General features: G+C 44.5%; 1 protein-coding gene across 1 annotated transcript in view; it reads right to left on the reverse strand.

Moving 5' to 3' along the window:
* Nucleotides 1-11,276, reverse strand: part of LOC103531434 (TGF-beta receptor type-2) — a 31,471-nt gene extending 20,195 nt beyond the window's left edge. The window contains exon 1 of the mRNA XM_008497078.2: nucleotides 11,158-11,276. Within this exon, the coding sequence (XP_008495300.2) occupies nucleotides 11,158-11,209 (52 nt within the window). The 5' untranslated portion in view covers nucleotides 11,210-11,276. The remainder of the gene's footprint in view (nucleotides 1-11,157) is intronic.
* Nucleotides 11,277-17,312: the final 6,036 nt, after the last annotated feature.

Genomic DNA, 17,312 nt, shown 5'->3' on the forward strand with positions numbered 1-17,312 from the left:
GCCGCTGCCGAAATAATCTGCGGTAAATGATTTAATCACCAAATCTTGCTCTTTCTGTTTACAGGGTTGTTATGATTTTACAAAGTACTCAGAGGAATATTAATAGGTGAAGTAATACCTTACCCAAGCAGCAGATACGGCTGGAGCTGGGCATGCCAGCACGTGCCTGCCTTGCCCTGCGGGATGGGGTGAGCTGCCCTCCCTGCCAGAGTGGGAGCTCTGCTTTTGGATATACCCTGATCATTACACATGGTCCACCCTGGAAATATTTCCATCTTCAAGGTTTCAAAACAGGCCGCAAACATTTTTCCTAATCGCATCTATCATGCAGTGACAGGGCCCTGCCTCCCCCCAGCATCAGTTCAGATGCTTCTCCAATGCCTGGCTCAGGTGGGTAAGTGACACTGAATGATGAGATACTGTTACTCTTCCCAGACTGGGTGATGTGTTTTATATTATTTCTCTTGGATTTATTAAGCATTATGTAAGTGGCTAACCAATCCCGCATGCAACGCAATCATGGCTGGTTTAATGTCAGTGGAAAGTAAACAAAAAACTACGCTCTGAAGTGGCTGAACTTGAAATCCATTTCCACATGCAAAGCAATTCCTGGAGGATCTTCCCTGTCTCCAGGCAGCTACTTTGCATCCAGGCTCTCATGCAACACATTACAAAAGAGTTATGGAAAAATTACATGTTGTACATGACAGGGCTTTATAATCAAATCATCTATTTATTCTCCACATTAAATGATAATAAAAAAGTTTATTTTATGTAATTATTTTAAAGTATCTTTGCAGACTTCAGCTGCTCCTTGAAATGTGTTACACTGGTATATTGTTTCTCTTTTAGCCAGAAATTCCTTCAAATGCGAAAATTACTTGCCAAAGAAAGTTGGGCATTCAATTTTGAAGGAAAAAAGAAAAAAAGCAAGCCAACCCTGCAATCCTGAGGTTCTGAAGCCCAGCAGGACCCAGCCCATCACAATGGGGAGGATGATCTGTCCTTGTTTGGCTTTGGAAGGTCTCTAAGTACCAGGTGAGGAAAAAAATATACCCCCTTTAGACTTTAAAATCAAACCCTTTGAGGAACATTATTCTTTTTGGTGTTACTGACAACGTCCTTCCCATTGACACCCTGAGACACTGAGCTGAGGGTGAAGGAGCATGGAGTGGATAAAACACAGACCTCGTGGCCCTGTACCATTTTGTTTGTTTTTCTCGGTGACTTTGAAACATTCAGTGATGTCTGAAAATGTTGTGGGCATTTCTGAGCCTGTTTTACTGATGCACTTAACCTCCACTGAAACAGCAGTGAAGTCAGTGGCTGGAGATACCTGGTTGCACATTACTGGTGTCATTTTTCATTGTGAGCCCCTTTAGGCACCTGAGAACCTGCTTCCCCTGGGAAAGCAGCTAAGCCCAAGCAAAGGTAAATTGCTGTATTAGGCCTGGCTGTCCTGGTGTAACAGCATTTTCCCCTTGCTGGGCTGCAATTTGAACATTAAGGTGGCACCAAGCCGTGATCCCAGGGGCAGATGATGGGTTGTGAAGGGGCAGGATGGGACAGCCCTGAAGGCAACACTGGTGGCCAAGTTCAGAGCTCCATGTGGGTATTGCTACCTCACCTAGCCCTGTGTTGACTTGCTAGATGAACAAAGTTGTCCTAAAACCAGGAGGGAATCTACAAATTGGGGGTTTGTGTGCCATTCTGGAGGCTTTTTTATCCCCTTGGAAGATGAGCATTAGTGTGACTTGCAGAAGTATTCAGTGCCCCATAGCCCTCGCTGAAAAGGTGGCCCAAGGGAGGGTTGAAGCTTAGTGCAGGAGTCTTTCAAGTTGCATGGGACAGGAGTGTAACACAGGGTTTTTCCATTCCCTAAATGCAACACAAGATCTTGGCTGGCAACAAGCCCCTTTCATTGCACCTTCTGCTCTTGTTCCTTTTTCTTCATGTTTTTTGATGTCCTTCCCGTGCACACGTGGTACTGGAAAAGCCCTAAGAGAGCAAGCTAAGCTGGTGGTACAGCCTAAACAACAAGTTTGGGGCCTAGGAGGGGAAAACACCCTCCAGCCCCTTGGGAAAGCCACATATTCTCAGTCCTACATGTTTCCGTCCACTAGCACCACACCATGCTCACCACAACCACAGCAAATCCCACCAGCCCAGAGAGCGTGTGAAGGGAAGTTCTCCTGGTGGATGGAGAGCACAGCAATTTATCCAAGATCTGAGGAGAGGGAAAGCTGTGGAGGACAATGTTCAGAAGCAGATTTAGCAGCCCTGCTGATCCCTTGGCTTGGCTGGGGCTTTGCAGGGTGAAGCCACACATCAGTGTTTGCCATAGTGTGGTGTGTGTAGGCTGCTGGTGGGGTCTGCAGAGGGCTAAGCTAGCATGTACCCTGTGGGAAATGCTGAGGAATGGGGTTTAAATATACCCCATTTCCAGAGGGTTTTGACATTCCACTCCTTTGGAGAGTGCATTGGAGTGATCCAGTTTTGACTAAGCTCTGGTCTTAAAAATTAGTCTTTTCTGCTCACCTCCCATGTTGCCTGGGAGAAGGAGTCACAGCTTGGCCATGCATGGGTGGTTTGAGCTCATCTTGTTGCAAGCCATGGCAGAAATTACTGGGGATTTAACACCTTGTGCCGGTCTGGGAGCTGAATGGCAGAAGGAAAGAGTCAACAGCTGACTCCACGGTGCTGTTGCCACCATTCTTGTTGCTCTTGTTTCTCCAGAGACATCAACAGTGTATTCTATACCTGTTTTATTTAACTGCAGCTTTTGCATCTCATTCTCAGGAAAAGCCATCAGAGATGTGTCCCTCTCTCTACATAGAAAAGCATCAGAGATCAGCATTGATTGATCACTTAGAAAAGCAAGTGAGATGCAAGTTGATTGCAGATATTGCTCTGTCTTGACCAGAGCAATCCAAGAAAAACTACTGCACAGCAAGTTTTTGGGGTTTTCTTTACTATTATCATCATATTATACTTTGGAATTCAGTTTTATGTATATTTTTCAGCCTCTGCAGGAATCCTGGATCTCCATGAATAGAGGGAAGTGAAGCTTAAAGATACCATCCAAATAGGTAAACATGTAAGAAACATTATCTGGGTCACATTTGGGCAACAGGATTCACTCTGTTTTAAGTGCAAATGATTTACTCATGGTTTAGATGAACTTCCTGAGGAGTGTTTGAAATTCCTGGCACACATTTGATTTACCATCTGCTAGAAGGACTTTGAAGAGCCTGCAAAGAGACATTAGACTGGAGCTGCTCTTCATATCTCAGGTGGGTTTCCCTTGATTGACTTTTTTTTTTTTTCATTTGTTTGTATGATTTTGATTCCTGAGGAGCAGCAAGGCTTGCAAGTGACTGTGCAATGAGCTGTGTGGGGCAGAGAGTCTTAATTCCCCATCAGTGTGCTGTCATCAGGTTGTTCCAGCACTGCCTGTTCATTATGTCTGTTAAAATTATTGTTGAGTTTTGCCCTCATTTAGTCCAGATCTAACAGTAATTAAGTAATTTGTGCTGTCAGAGAGAACTTGTACTTGAGGCTAGCCTGTACCACAGGCACTAAAAACATTCTCACTTTTCCTAACATGTTCTGCATTTAGTGTGTAAATAGATGGGGTCGTCCTCTCTTCCATTTCTTTCCTGATGTCTTTAAAAAAATACCTTTTAGGGAGCATGTGTTGTAACCTACCAAAAAGCACTGCTCAAATTGGTTGAATTCAACTTGAATATTTTCCATTTTTCTAAAGCAGAAGAGAGATATGGCAGGAGGGCAGAGGGAGCAGGTTTTCAGAAAGGCATTTTTTTCAAGAATGGGTCCAAGAGTTCCGTTGACAGGGCCTGAAGTGCTTTTCCTTGCACGTGAAAGTAATGGGAGGGTCTGTGTGATGCCTCTCTAGAAGCCCCTCTTGCAGAAGGAGAGGGTTCCTGCAGATCCCAACCCCTTGTCTGAGCTGCAGCACAGCTCTAAGGAGCCTTGGAGGCTGGAGGGGACAAGGCATAGGAGCAAAGCTGCTCGTCCTGCATGGAGAAATGGAGAAGGAGGGGAATGTTCCCTCTTCACTCTCTCCCTTTCTGAGATCTTGTCATTTTGCAGTAGCACATTGCCTTTTCAGCTCAGCATCCTGCCCCAGGGTACCCCCCAAAGCACACTGTGGGCTGAACATTGACAAACGAGACTTCTGCCCAAGAGCTGCCTCCCGAGCCACAGCCTTTTGCAGAGGCAACAGCCCCACTGAGGGTGAAAGAAAAGCTCCTGCTGCTTCTGCAGCTCTTTCACAAAGAGGTGAGCATTGGGCAAATATACAAAATGTGAGTAAATGTGTGCTGGGGGGACCTCTCCCCCAAGCAAACACCCTGTGCTTCTGGTGGGAAAGTCTGCAACCATGTTCTACCACCACCAAGTGACTTTTGACATATTAAAGACATGGCAGGAACTGAGCTCCCAGGGGATCCATTGGTCTTATTTTTGTGGACTCTTGTACACTGGGTCTATTTGAAGAAGGATGATTCATTGAACTTCTCATTGCATATGGCTCTGTATGTTCCTTCCCATTGTAAAGAGAAGGGTCTCGTTTGCCATCATTGACTGGTTGGAGCTAATTTTGGGATAGACCTAGCATGGAAAAAATTCTTTACACAGCAAGACAGCAGCTGATCCATTTTCTTCCATGCTGGATGCTGGTGCTCGGCATCTTCCAGGCAGGAAGTTTTATCAGGCAACATCAGACAGATGTTCCTCATCATGTCCCAGATGTGTTGACTGGTGACCTTCTCTGTCAAGCACTTATCAGGGGACACAGACATTCATTCTGCATGGGTGGCATTTTATTAAATGATCCAAATGAAAACACCAGTGGATCTTTTTAAGGAAAAATCTGTAACTACTGTAATAGTTATAAAGACCCCAGAAGGACTTGTAGTTGTGGCACTTCCAAGAAGCATTCCCAGGAAAGAGTCTGAGTTCCTGATTTTGCAGCAAAAGAGAAGATTTTCTTCTCTGGATTTCCAGGCACTGTATGAATTTACATTGGCAGTATCATCTGTCTGATGTGATGCATGGTGTGCAGGTGACTGCAGGACACAGTCAAGCTGCCTAGTTTGAGAGGGATGAAGTGAGAAGAGATCTCTGTCAAAGTCTCAGAATTTTGCACTGTCCAGGTAAGAAAAAGATCCCTCTCAAGTGGTGTCACAACCAGCAGACCAGGAACTTCAGCAGGTGTCTCTTTAGGGCTCCCAAAACAAAGTTGTTTTTCCCAGAGGGAACATCCTCACAAGGGTGTTGGGGAAACCCAAAAGGTTAGAGATACTCAGGTATAAGGCAAAGAGATGCCTTATTAATGATCATATCCCATCTGCTTGTCACTTCAGGTGACTGCTTCAGGGCTTTCTTCAGTTCTCTGCTTCCCCCGAAGAGCTGCAGTTTTGGACCTGGCAAAAATGTAGCTCCTGGCCATGGAGCTAAAGGGCATCTCTATCCACAGCATGGCAATTATTAAGATTTTAATCTTGAGTCCATCTTTAAATAATCCTGTCTACTCAAAAGTAATACCTGGGTTGACAGAGATCCTCAGAGCTGCAGACTCTCAGGCTGTGGTGTGCAGCTGGACACATCAATTGCCCCAATGCTGAGATGCATTTGCTGTGGTATAAATCAGCTGTCCTTTGGCAGGTGTGTTCCTGGCTTATCAGTGGGAAGCAAAACACTGGAGTGGAACAGCTCCTTGGAAGGGTAAGTCCTGGAGTGGTGGAATTGGTGGGACCATGGGCTACAGTGGGGGTTGCATGATAAGTTGGCTCTTCCACTTCTAAAAGCTTGAAAGCTACCAGCAGCTGGCAGGAGAGTTTCAGCCCTACACGGGCTGTAACAAAAAGATGAACCAACTGGTGAACAGGGAATAGGACTCTGGTGAACCTTACAGATCCTTTCCAGAGGCAGGATTCATCTCTGAACTCAGGGATGTGCATGCAGGGATGTCTCAGCAGGGCTGAGACAGCTTTTCAGCCACCCCTTCACTTCTCCCTAATGGTCCCTAAGGAAATACTATCCCACAGTTGGGGTCCCACAGCAGGGAGATATTGTAGCTGTAATCCACAGGTTTGATAAGGCAGGCAGCCATCAGCAGTGTTATCTCCCTGCTACATGGAGGCCCCTTCCAGAGCGAGGCTTTCACTTGGCACACAGCACTGAGCATGGGATGTGGAAAGAGCAAAGTGTGTGGGAGCTGCTGATTTTGTCTCCTTGGTGGGACTGTTTTTTTGTTGGCTTTTTTTTTTTTTTTCCTTTTTTAATAATAAGATCAGATGTGCTTCCTTGAAAACAAGACAATCTATGGGAGAGTTCATTAGTTTATGGCAAGTTGCAACACTATTATTGCAAATGTTATTGCAAAGAGTTATCACTAAGGGGAGGGGAAAATAATGTCCTGAGGAAATAAACTTGATGTAGCAAAGCAGGGAACAATATAAAGCTGGAGAGGACAGGCAGCAGAGCTGAATACTTTCTCAGAATAAAAATTCCCAGTCAACTGGTTTTAATGCCAATGTTTGCTTTCTGCATATTCAGTGAATACGTGGGATAGATTTGTTCAGGACTCCCTCTCTAATGGGAGTAACAACTATCATGATTGCAGCTGGATGAACTTTTTTACTACTAATGCATGAAACTGTCTTTGTGGTCATCATTGAATAGTGATAACACCAATTAAAAATACAGCTTTGAGTTTGGGGGGTTGTTTTGTCTTAAGAAAATGACATGTTTTAACTTTGAGTTCCATGGAATAACATTTCAGAAATTACTTTCCTCCACAAAGCCCCCCACTAAAATATGGATTTACGTAGCTTTAATTTTAAGCTTGTCTCAAGTGTGAGCAAAGCTGGAGATGCAAGGGGAGGAGGAATGCTCACTTTTGTAAACCTGACATAACTGCACACTGCCAGCTTCCTTAGCCTTCAGTTTGTCTGACTTACATCAAGGGCTGAAGCTGTAGAAGTGTAAAGGTGAATTCAAAATAATCCATCACTTGCCTTGCTGAGTGTGTCATGCCACTTGCAACACTGAAGATGACTCTGGTTTTACATTATTAGGGTTTTTGTTGTGCTTCCCCCTTTTATTTCCTTAGTAGAAAAATTGTTGCAACTTTGTTCTTATTTATCCTCACAGTGGGATGCACAAGTTTCTCCTTTAGGCAGCGGGGTGCAGTGCCTGGTCCCAACCCCACTACCTGTGCCCTGCCAGCATGGGGTCCCTCTAGGCTCTTGGTTGGTTTTGAGGCTGATAATTTCTTCCTTGGTGTTTTGACTGCTTTAAAACAACACCAAAGCACACTGTGCTGCTACTTGAGGACCAACCCTGCACCATGTCTGCTGGGGCAGGCAGCACCCACCTCTAAATGCTGTGTAGCATGGGAGAAGTGGTGCTCTCCACTGCCCTAACTCAGCCTTGGACATGAAAAGACACTTTCTGCAAATGGACACCTTTGCCTGGGAAATGACTCTTCCTTCATCCTCTTCCTTCTCTTGTCCTCTCACCAGCTCAGGTTTCACCCCGTGCTCCTGAACTGTGAGTGTCTTTGGGGGTGCAATCCTGATAGCTCCCATGCCCAAGGAGCGGGCTGGCATTTCAGTGGCAGGATGACCCCTGGTTTTAGCTCTGGTGACCTTAGGAATAAGAGGCCGACTTGTTGAATGAGCTGCCTGAGGAGCCTGGGATAGGTCAGAGATTGCTTGAGCAGATCAAAAGCCAGAGATGTTTTTCTGACAGCCCCAGAGCTCCCTGTCATGATTTATGAATTATATATGCTCTATATGTTTAACTGAAGAGGCTCACTTGGGGGAGAGGGGCTGGTTTGTGCTAGCTGGAAAGAACGTGTGGCTTCAGAGAGCCATCATGTACCAAGAGATATCCCCTCAAATGTGCCCTCTGTGGAGCAATCAAGGTGCCTTGAGGGACTGTTGCAAAGAGCCCAGGAGACTCACAGCAAAAAATGTCAGGATATTTTAGTTGTCTCCATTGTGTTTTAATGGGAGACTGAGTTATGGGGAAGCAGACCCAAACCCTGGGAGCTCTGGGCTCAGGGCAGCAGACCTGCATCCATCCCTTACTTCACAAATCCTCTATCTCTTTGGAGTTACAGTAGAGCCTTGGTTAGTGCTACATGCCCTGGGAATTGTGAGTTTCATGTCTTCTTTTGGAGGCTGGATGCTCCAAGCCACTCTGCAGGGCTCCTGGGGCTCTTCATGCCCTGAGAGCTGTTGTCACACCAGTGACGCTCTGCTCACATTCCTGAGGTTGTCTCAACAGTTCAGAGAGTTGTGGTGCTTTCCTCTCTTCTCTTGTGGTGCTTTCCTCTCTCCTCTATGAGATAAGATTTTGCTCAGCCATGGTCTGATCCAAGCCCTACTCCTGACAGAGCACAAATGAGGCTTTCCCAATTCTGATGCAAAACAGGGCAGGAAATATCCTAATTATTAAGTTTAAGGGCAGAGAGTTTCCATGTGCACAATACAGGGATCCCCATATCACATCCATAACTTCTAGGTTATAGTCTACCAAGCAGATGGTCTTGCAGTCACAGAAGGCTTTGGAGGAACAAAAATCCATCACATCCTGAGCCTGAGTAATTACCTGCTGAAATAGCATTAGTGGGTTGTGCTTTAGCACAATAACACATGGTTTCAGCTTTCAGCATGTAAATCTTGTTTTTCCTCTGTCCCATAGAAGAAGCAGATGCTTTCCTCTGCCAGAAAGCATCTCTCCAGGACCTGGCTAGAGATGATGACGAGCTCACCTCTCAGCTCTCTCCTGGCCAGACTAAAGACACTGTAAGGCCTCAGCCCATACACTGTAAGACAGGTTCTCTAATCCTGAATGGTCCTTGTACTTTTTTGCCCTGGACTAGATAAATCCAGAACTGTTCTAGCTCTCTGGTCTGGAAGGACTCCTCACACTTTCTCCTGAGAAAGCCATGTAAAAATGCTGCCCTCCAGCAGCCACTGGAAGTTTCAGGGTAGATATTTTGAAACCTCGCTAGGGTTGGCCAGGGAGAATTAGGGAAATCCAGTAGAAAACTCATTAGCCTGTCAGAATGGTCCTTTTTTGCATTGCATGTGGACAAAAGTGGTCAGATGCACTATCTGATGGCAGAGTTGGTAATTAAGGGGTTAGAGATGGACATTGTGGAGCATAAATCAAAGTCTCTGCTGCCCTAATGTAAGCTCTTAGGGAGAGCAACAAAGTCCCTAAAGATGCTGGACTTGAGTGAGTTACTGTGAGATACCTGAGCTGCAATGTGCGCCATGCCCTCCATGACAAGCCTTAAATCTCTGAGCTAAGAGGAGTGACTTTGCTGCTGTCACCAAGACAAAGTTGTCACTCTTTAAAGAGAGGCTGGATGGGTGGTAGGATTTGTTGCTCAAAGAATAGCTGAGTGTGTATTTTCTGTCATTTTAGGGATCTTGCTATTCCCTTCGCTTTTAATGTCAATGTGAAGTGGGCTCCCAGGGTATTTTTACTGTGTCAGAATGGCTGCATGGTTGATCATAACATGATAGATAAGGGAAGTGAATGTAGCCCCAGAAAACATATATCATTGTTGGGCTGAATCAGAGAGAGCAAGACTTGGTTTGCTTTTTTTTCCCCCCATACAGAGACGAATTTTGTCATCATAACACTCCTGTAACCTTTCAGATGAACTTCGGAATCGTGATATGTTTTGGTTTGGCTTCTTTCAGATTAAAACCTTGTCACTCAGAAAAAGGAAACTTCAAGTTAAATAACTCCAAAATTAGGTATTTCTGAAGGGTAATTAGTGGTCTTCTTTCTTGCCAAAAATGACCCAAGACTGTGCTTTAAATAATACCTTGTAGTAATTCCTCCAGCTCTGCTCCAATGCAATCAATTTAGCAGGGTGTTATTGGTATAGCGTCCATTTCAAACCACGTTTTAAGGTATTATCTACAATACTATGTGTTTTGATGTTTTTCTGGTTGAAAACTCAAGCAGACCTTATGTCCTAAATTCCCCCCAACCAGGACTCAGTGCTTAGACATGGCACCAAGGGTTGTGTTTGCCTACACCAGAATGATCGGCAAAACCAATTCTTTCATTCCTTGTTGCTGTAGATAGGGGGACCCTTGTAATGTGAATGCAGATACAGATCCCTGCCCTCAGTAATTTGATTTGAATGCAAAAATACTGGAATTATAATTGTTCTACTTTGTCACTTTTGAGGAAAAAGCCATTTTAGTTACATCAAAATGTCTATAGCAAGGGGAATGGGTCTGTCTTTGTAAAACGTTCACTGTAAAAAGGGTTGTTGTCCACACAAATACATAAATATATTCTGGATTGGGATCTGTGCATGTATACACATACATAGGCACAGTATATACAGAAAGATATACACACGTACTTAGAAGATGCATATATAACACTCAGTTATATACAAATCTATTCCCTGTTATGAAACAATCATCAAGACATAAACAAGAGAAGTTAAACCATAGATGGGCACGTTTTCAAGTGCTGCTGGACAGTTTTATCTACAGTCTTGAAGAAGTGCTATTAAAACCTAAACAGGGCACTTCTTACAAAGAAATCTTTACGTAAGTGCTGGAAAGGTTTGCCGAATAACCAGATGTTGTTGCAAAGACACTTCTCCTCCCCCTCTCCCCTTCTTTCCTTCTTTAATAGTTCGATTAATTCTGCACATAAACCGGGGCTGATAAAAGTTCTGAGCTGCAAACTTCACCACATCTGGACACTGTCGAAACCAGATCATTCAGCAGTGCACTTCAGTTGCTTTTAACTTCCCTCAATAAAATAAAAACTTCCAACAAGTAATGCTGACCTATATATATTTTTGCACTGTAAACACTGACATCTGTGAGCTGCTCCAAGCGCGCACGCAGCCCTTTCCACCAAGGCAATCGCTCGCCCTTCTTCGCTGTGAAAGAAATACACAGCCCATGCAGTTGTAGCAGTCTATTCTGCTAAATTCTCAGCTATTTCCAATACTCCAGCTAATTGCTGTCAGGGGAAGAATCAAAGATTAGAGATTTTGCTGGAGGAAGGAAAAATAAACGACCTCTCAGAGTATGTTGCTTAGCGTTGCCTAACCAGAAACATTTTTCTACTCACAGAAGGAGAGCAGCAGTAAGGGAAGCAGAGCCGGTCTTCTCCAGTAACCCATTTTCTGGATCCTGCCAGCATCCAGGAGCCCACTTTCACGGCATTGACCAATTCATCTTCCCTCTGTGCAGGCAGTCTCCTGCGTTTCTGCTGTCAAGCCCTGGAGCCCCGAGTTTGCGAGGCTCCCAGCCAGGCTTGCCGGGAAGGCGGATCCAGCGGCTCAAGCCCAGCTGTGTGTGGGGTCCGCCCAGGAACTGCAGTTTATGAACAAACTAAGCCTGACTCTCCTCTCAGAATATATACAATTATGGGAGGGGGGAGCCAAGGGGAAGAAGCCTGGCTCAGAAAGAGTTTGAATTTTTTTTTTCTTTTTTCTTTTCTTTTCTTTATTTTTTTTTCCCCTTGTGACAATGCAGAGATGCTGCCTGCTCCATACGGCCCAAGGATCTTTGGAGGGGACCTAATGTCTACTGCAGGCATCTAATCAAAAAGGCATGGATACTCCTGTGTGCCTCTTTCGTCTGAATAATACACGGAAGGTATTGCTTCAGTATGCTGAGCTGCCATTAATTCACTGGTTTTATCCCCCTTTTAGAAATGAAGTCTATCTTTTAAGTAGGCTTCAACGGGCTGTATTTTTAATAGGGACAATTAAAAGTTTTAGGGCAGCTTTTTCAGAAAGACCACATCAATATAAGCTTAGGCTAAAGTAGGTGCTTTTGACCCATTAAAGCAGCAGGATTTAAATATATACTTATATGTTTTCCTGAATCAGGGCCTAAAAAAATAACATAGAACAGTTAAATAGCTGCTTTCTCCCCACGATCTCAAACTGCTTTACAAAAACTTGTAAGAAATATTACCCCCACTTACTAAAGACAAACTGTGAAACATAGCAGAAATCTAACTTACCTTGGTCGTTAACACAATCAGCAGCAAAAGGAGTAAAATTCTCAAACCCTTGCCCTATGATCTACCCCATCCTTTAGACTGCATCAAAATAATGATCAATGTAATCAAGCGTGGCAGAGAAAGAGATGTAGTTAGGAAGGCTTTTTGAATCAAAATGCCTGCCCTAAGGTGAGGCTGTTTTTTTTGTTGTTGTCGACAAATACATTGATTAATTTTTAATGCATACAGAACACCCTGATTCAGTGACTCTTACTTACTCATTTTTACAACTCACCTTTTAGGTCATTAATCAACATGGGGTGAATACATGGCATATTTGTATATGCTTGTGTGTGTGTGTGTGTGACCAGTACCCATGAGTGTTTTGCTCTGCTGCACTTGAAGATCCTTGCCTTGTATGAATCTTTCTGTTAAACTGCACCCATTTGTTTTGTAAACTATTTCTGTAAACTATGCTGTTAGGGAGTTCAGTAACAGTCTTGCTTTTCCCTTCTTTTGTTTTCAAGAAGGAAAAAGCAGCAGTGCTAGATGAGGTACAGATGCAGCTGATAAACTGAGCACAGCTCTCCTCTCCCGTGGCTACACATGTACTTGTGTAGCCATGAGCTCCAACTCACTTCAGGATGCCCAGACACAAGCCAGTTTATCCTGTCCTCCATCAAGAAGTGACTCTACATCCCTGGGATAACAGAGCAGGAAGATACCACCTGGGGTACACACAGAATTTATCTGGAAGAATGAGTCCAGAGAGGTCTGCTTGACCCTGGGAGCTTCTCTTGCTCACAGCTCAAGTCCTAGGCAAGGTGCAACATTGCTCTCCCTCATTTGGCTGCCTTGGCATCAAACTGGACACCTTTCTGTGTTGCTGTGTAGTGTTAATGACAAGGAGATGGGTTGGCCTGAGTTTACAACAGCTGAGGTATAGCCTCGGAGGGCTAAGGACAAGCAAATGTTTAGCAAACTTTCAGGAAGACATGATGTTCCAATAAGGGCGCTGAAGCTGCTGTGTGCACCGCGGTTTCTCTGGGTGAGCTGCCAACTCTCCTCCTTTGGATTCAGAGTGTTTCCAAATGCCCGTGGATTGCTCAGACTGTCTGGTGGGCCTTTCAGATGAGAGCCCTTCTTCTGCATGCTCTAGCAAGTGGGTAAGGCTTGTGTTGGGAATGTCACAGATTATTCATGATCCCTGGGAGCCCTCTAAAATCAGGAAGGATCTCCCGCTGCCTGTGCAACTCAGAGAGAAATAATGTCCCTAGCAGGAGCCCAGAGGGGCTTTTAACAATGGTGGACATTGAAAAACACACTGTGTGATTTGGAAGTGCAAGGGAAGCAGGGGATATTATTTTTTTAGCCACAGAACCTGGGAAAGCAGCAGGAAGCCTGCACAGTGTCCCTTTGCAGTTAGGGACCCTGAGCCACAGGAGCTGAGTTTTCAGAAAAACACAGGCAATCCCAAACAAGTTCTGGGCCAAACTGAGCCCTGTAAGATGCTTTGTCCTGCCTGCAGAATAATCTTAGGAAGAGACCTGGGGCTGGAGCTCATTGAAATGAGAGGAAATGTAGTGGATGTCCCATGCCATGGCATCTTTACAAAGCAGTTGGGTTCCTAAGGGAAGTTTTGTAAGCAGAGGATTTTGGGGGGAGCAGTGTTTATCCTGCTCTTCATAAACAGCTCTGCTTATTTCTAGAAGGTGTTAGACCTGCTGCTTGGTAAAAAGTGGTTGTCATGCTGACATGGGCAAGGGGTTGCTTTGGGACCTGGCTGCTGGGCTCTGCAGGCTGCTTTCTGCAGAGAGGGAACCTGAGTGTTTGGCACTTGCTGCATCTAAGATGGCACAGAGCTGGATGTACCCTCCCATAAGCTGCATTTTCAGCCCACTGAGTTGATGCTGTTGTAAGTGAATCTCATCTGCAAAACTGGAAGAAGCCTGGTAGCTTTTTTCTTTCCCAGTGCTATGGTGTAGTCACTCTGGCTTGGGCAGGGAGCCATGAAGCCCGTGCCCCACTGACCTGGGCTTTTCTCTGATCAACAGCTCTGTTCTGGAGCCCCTGCTTATTTCTCAGACCTTATCCAAGGAAAAAATGCAAACTAAAAATCCAACAGAGTTACTCAGGGAAAAGTGAGTAAGAACTCTGTGGTTTAGCCGAAAGTGTCTAAACTCACATTGTAGAGCCTTGCTTCCATGAGAGAACACAATGACCTTTGGCATAAGACATTGGGGAGGAAGAAAGAGATAAATGGTTATTTTTATTATTGACTTGTTTATGCCTTTTGGTGTAAATTCCCCTGCTCCTTTATTAGTGGTCTGGACAATCTCATAATTCAAGACACACTGAAGACTGGATTTAAGCTGAGGAACATGAGGTCTCTGCAGGGTGATTTTATGTTGCATTGTGGGAGCAGTTTTCCCAAAGTTCTCATTTAGGAGCTGGAAGATATTTACTAGAGAAGTAATATAAAACTTGGGCCACCTGAAACAATATAGTGTATATTTAAATGAAGGTTTCAAACAGCCTGGGTTCCCACTGTGGGAGGCAAGGCTCTGAAATCAGTCAATAGATTTGAAGCTCCCAATGTGTGCACTAAACACCCTCATGCAGGGTAACATCACCATGGGCATGTGCCAGACCCAGGTGAGTAAAAACTCTTATTCCTCCCAGGGGCAAGGACCACCTTCACGTGACAAGGGGTGTGAAGGGAGAGAAGGGGAAGAAAGGAACTGTGTATCCATGTCTGGACAGTGTTAATGCAATGGCCAAAGCTCCCGAGTTTCCCTGGACCTCCTCTATGCCTGCTAGAATCCAAAGATTATTGCAGGGGCATTGGGTTCTAAATGACTATAAGAAAAGGTGCTGGTCTTACTTCTGCAATCAGATGTTTCCTTGCACCTCTACATTTCTTGCACATTACATGACTGGACTGATATCTGTGGCATCTGCTTTTTTAAGCTTTTGATATCAGATTCACCCTGCCATGCTCCTGCCCCTCAGCCATCACTCGTTCTGGTAGCCACACAGGATAAATGCATTTTTTGAGGGATGCCTGGCTTTTATCAGAGTCTTTCCATAGTCCAAAAACCCTACCATAACTTCTAATGTCTCTTAGACTGCATGCAAAGGGCTCCTTGACCAAAGCTGCATCAAGTGTAAGTAAAGGCCTAACTTGCCCATCTTTACTAATTACACTGTTACTGAGTTCTTTGGGTTTTTTTCTGTTCAGTTCTCTCCCATACCTTTCTGCTTTCTTACTATGACATTTTGAGGTTTTTTCTCACCGCTCTCTTTTTGCCACTTTTGAAGCCACTTTCAGCAAAACTTTAATTCACACTATTGGTGTGCTTGTACAGATTCCTTCAAAAATGGGGACTAGTTTTGGCTTTCTTGTTTGTATTCATGGGTCCAGATCTTTTGTTGCTGAAATAAATGGAAACCATTGCTACCAGTTTCAGCTGGACTGGGACCAGGTCCTTTCCTTTCCCCCTTGAAAGACACACAGATCTCCCTTCCACCCTCCACTTATCTTTCCGTGAGTCCTTCTTTCTCCAAATAATTAACAAAATGTTGATTTTTATACTATTTAATGCATAGCAAATTCATTCAGATGACATGTGCCTATGAGGAGGCTGGAGTCATGTGAGGAGAGGATTTCCCATTTATTCTTTTTAAACTGACTTTTCCCCCTCCACTCTTCCATGCTGAAGCAGCTACTCATATATTTTATTGACAGCTCCTTGGCAGTTCCAAGCACTGTTTTCTGCTCCATCCATCATGCCAATGACATCAGATGCAGACAGACGCCAGTGTCTTCAGTCAGGATCAGCCTTTAAAGACCGAAAGCACAAGCTGGCATCACTTCAGCTGCCAGAGGCCCCTGGTTAGCAAGCACCTTCTGGTCTGAAGGAATTAGCCTGCAGAGGGAGGCATGAGCAATTCTGACAGCCTGGCTCGTGATCTCTGTATTATTGTTACTGGTAGTGAATTTCTGATAGGATCCAGGAGCCTGAACTACAGATCAGGAATGTGCTTTTGAAGGAAAACTCCTGGCTGTCCTGCTTTGGCTTGCAGTCTTAGGGCAGGCACGCGCCAGATTTTTTTTTCACCAGCAGCTAAGCTGGAAGGTGTGAAGGGTGGCTAATCCCTAGGGATGGGCTGGAAGCACCCTAGAAAATAGTGCCTAAAATACATGTGGTGTGATTGGTGGGTGCTCATCTCCAGCTGTGTTGCTCCATGAATCTACTCATGTTCTACCTCTCTGCTGGTGAGCACCAGCACAGGCAGACACTGCAGGGGCAGCAGGCACACACCTCTCTCATCAGCTGGTTATTAACCCTGGAATATCAACTGGTTATTAACCCTTTCATTAACCCTTCCTGGGTTAATGAAAGACCAGAGTGTTGCAGGATAAGTGTAAATCATAGCCACTGTTTTAGGTGTTCATATTTAAGCCCCAGTAGCAAGGGCATGGTTGTTGGTGGTATAGTTATACTATTATGTAATTCTTACTGCCTCTCAAAACTTGAAGGATGAAGAACTCTAAATTAAGTTACTGAAAATTAATGCTGTGAAAAGGTGGAAATTATCCAGCCTGTTTCCCATGAGTATGGCATGTATTGTTTGTTTAAAGTGTGTTATCTGCTAGAGCAAAGGAAGCTGTCAAAAGAACCTAGCAGGAGAGGGAACACACAACCTAAAAGTGTCAGGGAGCTAGTTGCAAGGTACATACCTTGCTGAACTTTCTTCAGTGAAATGAAACAGTTTGTCCAAAGTAAGACTAATGGATTTACAGCCTAGGAAAAGATGGGATTCCTGTTTGTCAGAGACTGTGCCGGGGGTCAGGAAGGGCTGAGAGGAGGGCACTAAAGCAGTCTGCTCCTTCTGCATATGTTGTCATGGCTTAGAGTAATCATATTCAAACTTGCAGAAAGAGCATCCTTGTTTGGTGAATGTCAGGTATTGCTTTCTCTGCTGTAAGCTGTGTACCTCTCTGGTAAAGAAGTCATTTGTACTTTGATGGGAAAAGATTGTTTTTGAGAAAATCCACCTCTCTGATGACAGCATCAGAGTCTGAAGGGACTCATAGGTAGGAAGCTGAGCTGAGGTTGCCTTTTTATGTTTGAAAAACAAAGCATATGCTTCCTAGTAAAGATGCTAAAGAGCAGAAGAGTGTCCTGGTTAGAGTCACCAGCAGGAAACTTGCATTCTGACAAGAAGGGGTTCAAAGGCAGCCTGACTGCACTAGTGTTTAGGTCTAC

This window comes from Calypte anna, chromosome 7 (genome assembly GCF_003957555.1).
Source record: "Calypte anna isolate BGI_N300 chromosome 7, bCalAnn1_v1.p, whole genome shotgun sequence".
Taxonomy (NCBI): domain Eukaryota; kingdom Metazoa; phylum Chordata; class Aves; order Apodiformes; family Trochilidae; genus Calypte; species Calypte anna.